This window comes from Thalassophryne amazonica, chromosome 2 (assembly GCF_902500255.1).
Source record: "Thalassophryne amazonica chromosome 2, fThaAma1.1, whole genome shotgun sequence".
Classification (NCBI taxonomy): domain Eukaryota; kingdom Metazoa; phylum Chordata; class Actinopteri; order Batrachoidiformes; family Batrachoididae; genus Thalassophryne; species Thalassophryne amazonica.
This window is the reverse complement of record NC_047104.1, coordinates 68190335-68203528: the sequence shown is the minus strand read 5'-3', so window position 1 is coordinate 68203528 and position 13194 is coordinate 68190335. Positions and strand designations below refer to the sequence as shown.

The window sequence follows — 13194 nt, the reverse complement described above, 5'->3', positions numbered from 1 at the left end:
CCTTTTTTCTGTTTTTCATACAATATGATCAAAGGACATAAGTGCCCGTAGTCTAAAAATCACCCTGATATGTAGACTACTAAAGCTATACACACACACACACACACACTTGAAGCATGTTTATCTTGGAAAAGACAATTCTTTTGCATTGTGATACTTTACAACAAACACAGGAGTGGCTCAAACTTTACCACCCCTGCCATACAGTCTAGATCTTGTGCACTCCCACCTTTTTTTTTTTTTTTCCTCAAAGTTGAAAGAATGCCTTCAAAGAGACACTTGCAGGAATGATGCAGAGGTGTAAGCAGCTGTGTTTTACTGGTGCTGAGAAAACACAAACCTTCCCGGTGTTGGCGTGTGTATAAAACAGGGGTCTCAAACTCAGATTGCAGAGGGCCGCTGAGCATCCAATGTTGTTACAAGAAGGCCGCTTCAGGTATTGCATAAAAAAAGGAAAAAACATTCAACTGTTCGAACTGTCCTTCGCAACATGAACTCCCAGACACTTGAGAGCGCTTTTTCTCAAATAGCTTAGCCACATTTGCTCTGAGGGAAGTGGCAGTTGAAACCCTCAGTATGGCTTTAAGGTGGTCATCACTGAGTCTGGATCTATACTTTGATTTATTAAAGTTCTTGGTGGAGAATAGTTTTTCACAGAGATATGTGCTTTGAAAAAGACCCATGGTCCTCAAGAATATCCTGGAAAGATGGGGGCAATTCTCTCAAATTGTCCAAGCATTTCTGCTTTTCCATTGGTCTCTCTGAACTTGGCTTTGAATTGAGAATTGCACTGCAGGTCAATGAGCTCCATTTGTAGCACACTGGGAGCATTCTGCACATCAAAGGAGAAGGGGTCAGCAAACATTTCAAAAGTGGCACTGTCTTGAAATCTGTAAACCGCTGCTCAAATTCCTGCTGTAACTTCTCAATGGCAGCAACATATTTTTCACCACTGAATGCTTTGCCCTTCTCTACAAGAGAGCTGCATGCTGGGAAGTGGAAGTTTTCTCAGATCTGGGCTTTCCATAACATCAGTTTTGTCATGAAAGCGCTGACATTTTTGAAAGCTGCAGTGATGATCTGGCCTGGGCCCTGCAACATCAGATTGAGTGTGTTCAGTTCCTCTGTGATGTCAACTAGGAAAGCTAGGTCCATCAGCCACTTGGGATCATCAAGCTCAGGAAGGTCCAGCCTGCCCTCCATGAACATCTTCACTTCTGTTCTCAGCTGAAAAAAAAACCCTTCAGGACAGCTCCCCTGCTGAGCCACCGTACCTCTGTGACGTACAGCACATCTCAAGGATTCAAGGATTCAAAAGAATTTTGTCATATGCACAAGGGAACATGTTCCCTGCACAATGAAATGTTTACTGCATTTAACCCATCCTAATTGCCAGTTAGGAGCAGAAGTCGCCTTTAGGCGCCCGGGGACCAGCTCCAGATGTATGTCCTGCCTTAGGTCAACAGCAGGGCTGAGCAAACCATGACTGGCCTCATGACGACAAACACACAAGTCGGCCCGGTACATGAACACATGGGTGATTCTTAGACTACGGGCACTTATGTCCTTTGATCATAAGTGTTTTGTTTTTTTTTTCCCAGTTTGTATGAAAGATTGTTTGGGTAGTTTCTACGAAGATACAGTGACATCAGAGCACATGTATATAGCGTCAAATCACAAACAGTTGCCCCAAGGAGCTTTATATTGTAAGGCAATGGTGTGGTGGAAATTACATTTACAAGGCCGATAGTGCCCGTAGTTAAAGAATCACCCACATATAAAAAGCACACACAAGGTAAAACTTGGGAAAGAAAAACCTTCATTGCTGCTGCATTGAATCATGCAGCAGCAATGCAGGAAAAAACCCATCAGCACAATGATCACACACAACAGGATGACAGACGACGACCGAGATTTGTAAGAGTCCAGTTATCAGACAGAACACCCGGAGGCCGCCTTTAGGCGCCATCAACGGCCTTGCTCGTCCGTTTTGGAGGGAGGAAGGGCCCAGCCCTGAACAGTCCACTGTCCACAGTCAGCGTCAGAGCTGGAGAAGCTGAGGGCGGGGGAAGAGCAGGGGGGGTGAGGCATGAGCATTGTTCTTCTCCAGGAGGTTTTTATCACAGCGGCCTTGAAGTACAGCTGTGTTTTGGGAAGCCGAATGAAAATCCAGATTAGCAGACGCCTGAAAGATTCCACAGTCTGAGACAGAGTGGCTTCCAATACATCCGAATTAGGAGAGATGTCATTACTGATGATCAATGCGGTTTTCCAGTGCAGCCATCCTACCAGAGATGGTTTCCAACGCGCTGTTAACACCCGCCAACTGAGCTGACACTGCCCTTCCAATCGAATCAGTCATGTGGGGCAGCCTGGACGGGCAAATTATTGCCGCTTCCACTTTCTTAATTTTCCAGTAAACCAGCGCTATGCCCGCTCCACACAGCAGGAACCCGGTCACCACCATGCCAAATATATACACATCTTCAACGTCCTCCACAGACAGCGTGTAAAGGCACATGACCTGCCATTTCCTCCAACTGTCCATCACGTAACCCATCACATGTGTCCCGGCAGGACAGATCGGGTCCTCCGCTCCCGAATGTCTTGTAGAAAAAATAGTGTCAGTTGCGTTCAGAGACCACTTTAACAGATCCATTTTTGCTGTTTCCAGAAGAGCAAAGCTGGCAGCCTCACAGGCAACACGCCACAGAAGCAGGAATAAGGAGGGAGGGAGAAGAGAAAAATGTGACCGTCTCGGCCGAGAGCAAGGAGGCAAAAATATATGATGCATCCGTTTCCTCTAAAAAGGCACGGAACTGGTGGTGCTGTAAGGCTCTGGATCTGATGAAATTGATGCATTTCACGACAGCAGACATCACATTGTCAAACTTTAAGCACCTGCTGCACAGCACCTGCTGGTGGATAATGCAGTGCAGAGCACTTGCAGAATCTGCACCTTCCTCCTCCCATTTTTTTTGAACAAGCACGACGAGTCCATTTTTCCTCCCTATCATTGATGGTGCGCCATCTGTTGTTCTTACCAGAGACTTCAGGGAGAGGCCGACCTGCTCAATTGTGTCACACAGCAGCTGAATTACATCCTTAGCAGTGGTACGACTTTGCATCGGGTTCACGCTGAGCAGCTCTTCTGTTAATTCGAACTGGTCATTAATACCGCAGACATAAATGGCGAGCTGAGCCGTGTCATTGTCTGTGCTCTCATCCAGAGCCACAGAGTACGCGCTGAAACGTTTACCTCTGTCACGTAAGTGTTCATAAATGTCATTTGAAAGCTCAGTGATCCGCTCTGCCACTGTGTTGGCTGACAGACTGTCGCTGAATTGGCTCTTTCTTTTCTGGACAGACAATATCTGCAACTTTCAGCATGGAGTCTTTCACAAACTGACCTTCAGTGAACGGCTTTCCCGCTTTAATGATCATCTCACTCACGACGTAACTTGCTTCAAGTGCTGCATCGGCCTCCTTTCTCTGTCTGGAATAAGTTTTTTGAGATGATAGCTCTTTCTTTAACTGTGCAGCTCACTGTGTCCACTCTTCTCCCTTGAACTTTGCATACTGCTCCGCATGTTTAGTTAAAAAATGCTGTTTGAGATTATATTCCTTCAGAATGCCAACTTTCTGCTTGTAGATAAGGCAGGTGGCGTTCCCCTTAAACTCCACAATAAAATAATCATTTTCCCACCTCTTGAAACACTCTGTGCTTCAAGACACTCTGTGCATCAACTTTTCTTTTAGCCTTTGAAAGACATTTTGATTTACATTGTGAGGGTGCTGCCAGTGTGCAGAATGTTTTTTTTTTGTTTTTTTTTTTCTTGCTTGTTTGGGTTCACGTTGTAAATATGCTGCGTTTCACCTCAGAAACTGGAAATTTCTTTCTCCGTCCCGACAGCGGGCCGGATTTCACTATAAGGGTGATTCTTAGACTACGGGCACTTATTATGTCCTTTGATCATATTGTATGAAAAATAGCAAAAAGGGGAAATTTCACACTTTTATAGTTATCTTTACAATGAAAGTGTGTTAAGAAATTTGTTCTAGGAGTCTATGATGACTTTTCACCTTTTTTCAGCATCATTATATGCAAATATTGCCGTTTTGTGCTTGTCTCACACCCAGACTTTTGATCTTCAATGATAAAAATGAATGGTAAACGTTTTTTCTAATGTTATAAAATATCAGTAAAATAATCAAAACATAATTGGGGTATTCAATGTCATACAACTGTTTTTTTTTTTTAACAAAATGTAGTTGTCCCACACTATTGCCGTAATTTCCACCACAACACTGTAATGTCCCTAAACAGTTTGTATGAAAGATTGTTTGGGTAGTCTCTATGGAGATAAACAGTGACATCAGAGCACATGTATATAGCGCCAAATCGCAACAAACAGTTGCCCCAAGGTGCTTTATATTGTATGGCAATGGTGTGGTGGAAATTACATTTACAAGGCCATTAGTGCCCGTAGTTAAAGAATCACCCATAAATTGATATCAAGTGGCAAGCAGGATGAAATTATCTCGCGGACCAGATTTGACCCGCAGGCCTTGAGTTTGAGACCCCGGGTATAAAAGGAAGGTGACTGCTTGGAAAAGTTACACTGCCTGATGGAGAACATTCCAGGGTGATTCTTTAACTACGGGCACTATTGGCCTTGTAAATATAATTTCCAGCACACCATTGCCTTACAATATAAAGCGCCTTGGGGCAGCTGTTGTGATTTGGCGCTATATACATGTGCTCTGATGTCACTGTTTATCTCCATATAAACTACCCAAACAATCTTTCATACAAACTGTTTAAAGGGACATTACAGCGTTGTGGTGGAAATTACGGCAATAGTGTGGGACAACTACATTTTGTTTAAAAAATCACAACAGTTGTATGACATTGAATACCCCAATTGTTTTGATTATTTCACTGATATTTTATTCAGAGAGATTTTAAAACATTAGAAAAAATGTTTCTTTACCATTCATTTTTATCATTGAAGATCAAAAGTCTGGGTGTGGGACAAGCACAAAACGGCAATATTTGTAAATAATGATGCTGAAAAAAGGTGAAAAAGTCATCATAGACTACTAGAACAAATTTCTTAACACTTTCATTATAAAGATAACTATATAAGTGTGAAATTTCCCCTTTTTTCTGTTTTTCATACAATATGATCAAAGGACATAAGTGCCCGTAGTCTAAGAATCACCCTCCAAGCTTTAATCAGGTAATGCCATTCATCTTGCTTGTTTGAAATAATCTCGTAGGAAGCACAACTTTTCAACCAATCATAATATGGCAGCTGAAGTCACACATCTTGTGTTAAAGGGCTTCCAATTAAAACAAATGGAATGGATGAACTACGAGGTCTGTTAGAAAAGTATCCGACCTTATTATTTTTTTCAAAAAACATATGGATTTGAATCACGTGTGATTGCGTCAGCCAAGCTTGAACTCTCGTGCGCATGCGTGAGTTTTTTCATGCCTGTTGGTTGCGTCATTCGCCTGTGAGCAGGCTTTGAGTGAGGTGTGGTCTACCTCTCTCGTCTATTTTTTTATTGCGAATAAATGTCTGAACGATTTGGATCTTTGCTGCATCAAATTTTTTCCAGAAACTGTAAGTGACGTCCAGGTGGACACCGTTCGAAAAATGAAGATGGCTTTCAGGGACGATTTTATGGGGATTAAACAGATTAGAGTGTTACTGCCCCTTTATGGACGGCCCATAACTGCTGAGAGCGCAGCGTGCTCCCAGAGCCGATGGACAGGCTGATACCCCGCACAAACGACCAAATCATTTCCAACGTGAAAGCTTTGTTGATCCGGGACCTCGTCTGACTTTCACAAAAAGGCAGAAGATGTGGACATCAGCACTTTTTCTGGCACATTCCACCGTTACAGAAGTTTTTCTTTTTTTTTTTTTTTCATGGAATAAGAAGCCGAGGGACGCGCCACGAAGCCGTAAATTACGCGGGACAAAACCACCTCGGTGTTGGTCTCACAGGACGGCTTAAAGGTGGATTTCAGAAGGATTCCAGTTGCTTTCCAGTCGTGTGACTATCCGATTGTGCATGAGCTGGACATGCCAGAACATATCCTGTGAGGCTTCATCACGGCGTTTCTTTTCACCATGCAGCTCCGCCGCGACGCGCGGAATTCCTCTGCCTTTGTTCCTCTTTCCATGACAAAAACTCCTGTAACAGTGAAATGTGCCGTTCATTTCTAAACTGGACGCTGTCTTGATCCGGTATGTCCTGACTAACACAGGAATTGTGAAAAGACGTGGACATCAGCATTTTTTCCGGCACATTCCACCGTTACAAGAGTTGTTTTTTTTTTTGTTTTTTTTCCATGGAAAAAGAAGCCGAGGGACGCGCGCCACCGTGCCGCTCTTGACGCGGCACAAAACCACCTCGGTGTTGGTCTCTCAGGACGGCTTTCTGACGAATTCCGTTGCTTTTCAGTCGTGTGAATATCCGAGAAATTGAGCTTGAGCTGGACATGCCCCAACATGTCCTGTGAGGCTTCATCACGGCGTTTCTTTGCGCCGAGCGGTTGCACCACGACGCGCCGAACTCCTCCGCACGTCTGTCTTAATGTGCCGAAAAAGTGCTGATGTCCACGTCTTTTCACAATTCCTGTGCTAGTCAGAGGACATACCAGATCAAGACAGCGTCCAGTTTAGAAATGAATGGCACATTTCACTGTTACAGGAGTTTTTGTCATGGAAAGAGGAACAAAGGAGGAATTCCGCGCGTCGCTGCGGAGCTGCATGGCGAAAAGAAACGCTGTGATGAAGCCTCACAGGACATGTTCTGGCATGTCCAGCTCATGCACAGTCACAATCGGATATTCACACGACTGGAACACAACCGGAATCCATCTGAAATCCACCTTTAAACCGTCCTCTGAGACCAACACCGAGGTGGTTTTGTCCCGCGTAATGAACGGCTCTGTGGCGCGTCCCTCTGCTTCTTTTTCCATGGGAAAAAAAAACTCCTGTAACGGTGGAATGTGCCGGAAAAAGTGCTGATGTCCACATCTTCTGCTTTTTTGTGAAAGTCAGACGAGGTCCCGGATCAACAAAGCTTTCACGTTGGAAATGATCTGGTTGTTTGTGCGGGGTGTCAGCCTGTCCATCGGCGCTGGGAGCGCGCTGCGCTCTCACCAGTTGTGGGCCGTCCTTAAAGGGGCAGTAACACTCCTTAATCTGTTTAATCCCCATAAAATCGTCCCTGAAAGCCATATTAATTTTCGAATGGTGTCCACCTGGAGGTCTCTAACAGTTTCTGGAAAAAAATTGATGCAGCAAAGCTTCAAATCGTTCATTTATTGGCAATAAAAAATAGACTAGAGGGGTGGACCACACCTCACTCAAAGCCTGCTCACAGGTGAATGAAGCAACCGACAGGCATGAAAAAACTCATGCATGCGCACGAAGCTTGGCTGACGCAATCACACGTGAGTCAAATCCATATGGTTTTTGAAAAAAATAAGGTCAGATACTTTTCTAACAGACCTCGTACATTTTGACAGTGAGTTTTGTAAAAGAAAAGAAATCCAAAGGCCTTTGATTGAAGTTGTAACAACTTCAGAATTTTTTTTTTTTAATTTTTAAATGAGGATATTTATATTATTGCCTTCTCCTTGTAAATATCCACCCCCTCCCACATGAATACTGTGAAACAAATTTTGTTGTACAAGAAGGGATATGCCAAAATATTAGGTACAATTATCCAAAATTGTTCAGTCTGTCGCTGCTGAAGTCCAGGCCTTGTCGACATGTTGCGAGTTCTCCTTTTCTGTCACTTGTACAGGCTCAGAAAAATAAATGGGAAAACTGTTGTATGTTGTAACCTGTAGGTGGCCCGTAAGCTGGTGATCACTGAGAGTGACTTGGAACGCACAGAAGAACGTGCTGAGCGGTCTGAAAGGTAAAGTGTGTTTTGCGCTTCATGTGTTACCAGTCATAGCCTACAAGTAATCAGCTCGGGTTCTGTTTTGGAACAAGCAGCTGGGTGTCTTCAGCTACAAACCTCTAGATATTTATGTGGATGAAGGAGAGCCTTAATCACTTGTTCTTTGGTCATTTAATCTGTGGCACCTTTATCTGCATATTTCCACCTGTTCTGCATCATGAATCTCTAGCAAATGTTCTGAGCTCGAGGAGGAATTGAAGACTGTGCAGAACAACCGGAAGTCTCTGGAAGCTCAGGCAGAGAAGGTAGGCTGGACAGTGAGCTGTGATGAAAGGTCTGACATTTCTAGACTTAAAAGGGACATTGACATGGCATGTTTGACAGCTGATGGCCCATATAACACTGACACCAATATATTATCATGTTGATGGAGTCAGACTAGACAATTAAATGGGCAATAATTATAACTGCCACACACCCAAACAACAGTTGGAGTGGGGGTAGTAATTGCTCAGTCTAATGGTGCAACTAGTCTTAATTTCTTTGGATTTCTATGAACATTATTAACACAGTGGTAGCACACCGCATGAAGGAAAAAAATTGATCTAACCTCTTCAAGGCAAAATAACTTTTAAGAAACAGGTTGACTAATTTATTAATTCACGTATTTAATCACAAGATGTATATTTTCGTCAGCCTGTCCGGTGGTGAGCACAGTTACACTAATTAGTGAAGCTAATATTTGTTAGTGGATTAGTTTTCAGCTAACTTTGAAAACCACCAGCAGACCAATTAGCTTCTGCTAAATTTAGTTCCGCTTACTTCCACTTTTTTTTTTTTTGCTGGTATATTGCGTAAACCTTAACTGTCAAAAACATCTGTAAACCCTTAAACAGTGGTGTCCAAAATATTCTAGAAAGGGCCAAGAGGGTGCAGGTTTTCTTTGCAGCCACTGACTCCAGCAGGTGATTTCACTGATTAACATCAGTTTGAGTAGATGTGATGAGTTCATCAGTGAAATCACCTGCTGGAGTCAGTGGCTGCAAAGAAAACCTGCACCCTCTTGGCCCTTTCTAGAATACTTTGGACACCACTGCCCTAAAATCAAACCTATTGGTTCCTATTGTGTTTTGCAACACTCAGGCTGCTGTGAGGAGCTCAGCCCTCCCTCAGCAAAAAAAAAGGGGGGTGGCGGCTGCCAGCTGCTGCTGCAAAGTCACTTTTAACACACAACACAGACGATGACAGAGATCAAATGCAAAGCACTTTTCACTCATGTTCACAACCTAACTTCACCAAACTAACTACACTTCTTGAACTATAAAAACACAACAAATCTATAACAAGCACTGCTAAACTAACATGTACAGTCACTTGCCCAGTTCCGGATCATTGCCAGTTCCAGATCACTGCTGTAGTTTTTGCGCCGCTGTTTCTCATAATCAGCACAAATAAGCTAATACTTGGTACCAATGGAGAGATTGTTTTGTCTACAAATCACCAAGCTCGACCGGATCCAGCCATCCTTGTGATCAGCAGAGAAATCAAACATCCTGGTGTCTGCGGTGTGCGCGCTTTTTCTGACTCACTCATTCCTGCAAGTTTTAAAGTAGCAATCTCTAAAACATAGCAAAGGTGAGTTAGCCGTTCGGTGTTTTTAGTTCTAGAGTGGGAAAATACTTACTTACTTGGGTAGAAAATGTCAGTGTGTTATGTCTTGCTGTTTAATTGCTGCGCGCATTTATCTCCGACGCGAAAATTTGCCGGTTGCGGATCACTGAAGCAGCAGCCTCGTGTCTGTAGCTGTGAGCCTTGTGGACTTTGGGGGGTCATCTCAACATCACGAATGGACATGAATGTGGGGGCTTTTACTTTTTAATTCGGGAGAAATCTCACCCCCATACTTCATTGTTTTGCTGGTAAAAATGTATAACTGCGCTTTTCGAAACAAAGTAAATTCTCATTTAATAAGTATAATTTATATCATTTTGTGTTCAAAACACATTCTCGGGCACAGTGTGTATCATTCTGCATTAGAAGAGCTCCAGCCAGATGCCAGGAATGCCCCCAAAGTGAGGCAGAGTGGTGTGATCCGGAACTGGCAAAAGTGATCCATTTCTGGCGAATGTTTGCACCACACATAATGTGGCTTCACACTTTAAGTAGAAGCACTACTCCACCCAGACTTTTTCAGCTAAATAACATCCAAATACCCAATACAACAATACACAATTAAAGGACATTCAGTTGCATTATGGCTCCGTATAACGGGAATTTAAAAAGGTGATCCGGAACTGGGCAACCGTCTGTACTACAATAAATGCCCTGATCAATCAGCTCTGATTAAACCTGTGACTTTAAAATAAAAGCACACGCGCTGCATGTCTTGTGCTCATCAAACGCTCTGATCAAATCTGTGACTTTAAAATAAAAGTGCACTCGCTGCATGTCGGTGCACTCATCAAATGCCCTGATTATGACAGTAATGCAACTGTAAAAAAAAAAATCTCATGATACAGTCCACTGTTTTCCAAGTGCAGTGATGTGTTCTGCACAGCCGGCAGTAGTGAACTGGGTTTAAATAGCGGCAAGGTACACGCGACTGTGTGCACATTAAAAAAGCAAACAAACGCAGCCCCAAGTATGAAATGAACGGGGGGGGCGTGGTTCATGAGTGCAGTTGAGATGAGTTTGTATCAGTCAGATGAGTTTGTATCAGTTTGTCAGTGTGCATAATGTCTGGAGTTGCCTTGACAACATCAGACTCACTGTCGGGGAGGGTAGAAGATAAGAGGGCACCCGACTGGTTCACCAAGGCTGTAGAAATTCTTCTGGAGGAAAACAGCGGAGTGTTTTGACCTTCAAAGGCTGATAAGCCTGCCATGTTTAGGGTTGAGCAGAGAAAACACATTTGCAGCTCCTCTGACCAACTAAATCCAATTTATGAGTATTCTCTCGTCTCCGACTTCTTCCTATAGTGTTGTCCCCACTCTCTCTATGCTCCAAAAATCATCTAGCACTGAGTGTCTCAAATTTCTTTCACTTTGACCCCCACCTATTCTCACACCAGTGGTGGGCACAGCTAACTAAAAACTTAGCTTTGGTATTCGCTAACTGAAAAGTTAACCTTTATAACTATAAACTGATAATAAATTTAGCATAAGCTACAACTAACTGCTAACTTTTAGTATTGACTCTGGTACACTGTCACCTACTGACAAACCAGTTTTGAGTTTAAGCACCACCGATGCTTCTGAGTAGAACCAAAGGCGATCACAAACTCAACACGAACAAGGAGTCAGAGCATCTGTCTTTGTGCACCCTGCCCACTGCTGTAAGGAACAGTCATTTACATTCACAACATGCAGAGCCCTGACGTGGGCCAAAGGCATAACAGAAAAGCAGGTTTGACTTATGGTTTGATTTTTAAAAACCAAACTAATTCCGGACAGTTTGATATTAACGTTAACTCTATCATTTTTATAAAGTGAAAATATCACAAATATCTATTAGTTTTAAAGTAATACACTAATTCTGAAAGTTTGAGCATTAAAACTCAGATGCCAAAAGGCATTATGGGAAATTGAGCCTTCTCACCGTTGGTTGGTTGTGTAAAAAGAAAAAAAAACACACATTACTGTAACTTGTTGTTTTTAACAAATCTGTATTTGTAAATATGTATTTTTAATTTTTTTCCATTTGTTAAAAAAAAGGCATTTGCAAAACTGAAAATTCAGTTTAAGTGTGATACAGCACGCAACTGTGATAGTTGGATGCTATTTACACTCCCATCCAGTAGATGGTGTTGCATTAATTGTATGTATTAATTGGTCCACTGACTTTGAAGTTAGCTGAAAAGCTAATCTGCTAACAAAAGTTAGCTTCGCTAATTAGCGGTTAGTGAAAGTGTGCCCACCACTGCCCCACATGCACTAGCACATAATGGTCCAGTCACACGGCACTTAAAGGGCAAAGAAGCCCTAACAAAATTAGAAATCTGGACTTTCGTTGGCATCATTTAACCTTTGCGCAGCTTTGTTCCTGCAGTTGGTGCTTCGTCAGGATTTTTAAACTGTTGAAAAATTTGAACGAAGGCTAACAAAAACCTCAATTCATCCGTGTTTTGTTTTGCTTTCGTTCTTAACGTTTTTTTTAATCGTTTGCTTAGTTTTTGTAACATTAGTGTTTGACTTTGTTTGACCAGCTGAATGTTTTCACACAGTGCAGAAGCTTCTTCTGAGCACTGCTGCTGACGCTGCGTTCATGTACCGTTGGAAATTACAGGGCATACGCAGCCTACTTGCTTAATTTTTATTTATTTATTTTTTATCTAGATGATCCCTGTTTTGTTCTGGACAATTAACCAAAGCAGGTGGGTCCATCAACGTGCTCCACAGCTTCTGTTTGCAGTTTCTCCAGTGCCGAGTCCTGGAACTCAGAGATGCAGACACACACACTGCTCCAGCTGTGGCTCCAGGGGCATTTTGTTTAAAGCGTCGATCGTTAGCTTTGGTTTTGTGTTGTTTCTCTTTCGTCCCTTTTGCATTCTTGCTTCGCAGGCTATTCGGTGATAAAGCTCTTTCGTCCACCTTTTCTCAACAAATTGTGACCTTTTTTCCCTACATTCAGGAATCGACGTGTGCTGTGTGACTGGGCCATAAGGCAGACATGACTGATGCGTGAACCAACAAAAATGTATGTGGAAATTTGCTCTAAGGCTATCCATTCAGCATCAGCTGCTGTTAAGCCCCTTTCACACCGGGGCTGCTCCGTTGCGTCATTATGACGCCGTCGCGTGGAAGCAACCTAGTGCCGAGACGATGCAGCTCGGCGCCACAACAGCGCAAGGGGCGCAAACAAAAATTAAACATGTTTAATTTTTTTTGCGTCCTCTGTTCGGTGCAGAATTAAGTGGTTTCAGCGCAAGTCAAAGCAACAGGACGGTACTCTGCGTGACTGGAAGCCACACACTCACAAGACGACGTTACCCGACGCCAGTTTGATTCCTGCTGTGTTCCATTGTTCCCGCAGTATAAATAACGCAGGATTGTTTTTATACCGTGTACTCTACAGTAAAACTACAACCCCTGGCAATAATTATGGAATCATCGGCCTCGAAGGATGTTCATTCAGTTAATTTTGTAGAAAAAAAGCAGGTCACAGACATGACACAAAACTAAAGTCATTTCAAATGGCAACTTTCTGGCTTTAAGAAACACTATAAGAAATCAGGAAAAAAAATTGTGGCAGTCAGTAACT

At 42.9% G+C, this 13194-nt stretch overlaps 1 protein-coding gene across 4 annotated transcripts in view; it reads left to right on the top strand.

The window, feature by feature from the left end:
* Nucleotides 1-13194, top strand: part of LOC117525361 (tropomyosin alpha-1 chain-like) — an 86461-nt gene that overhangs the window by 51168 nt on the left and 22099 nt on the right. For all 4 annotated transcript variants that reach the window (XM_034187209.1, XM_034187223.1, XM_034187228.1 and 1 more), the window contains exons 4-5: nucleotides 7880-7950; nucleotides 8165-8240. In XM_034187209.1, the coding sequence (XP_034043100.1) occupies nucleotides 7880-7950; nucleotides 8165-8240 (147 nt within the window). The remainder of the gene's footprint in view (nucleotides 1-7879; nucleotides 7951-8164; nucleotides 8241-13194) is intronic.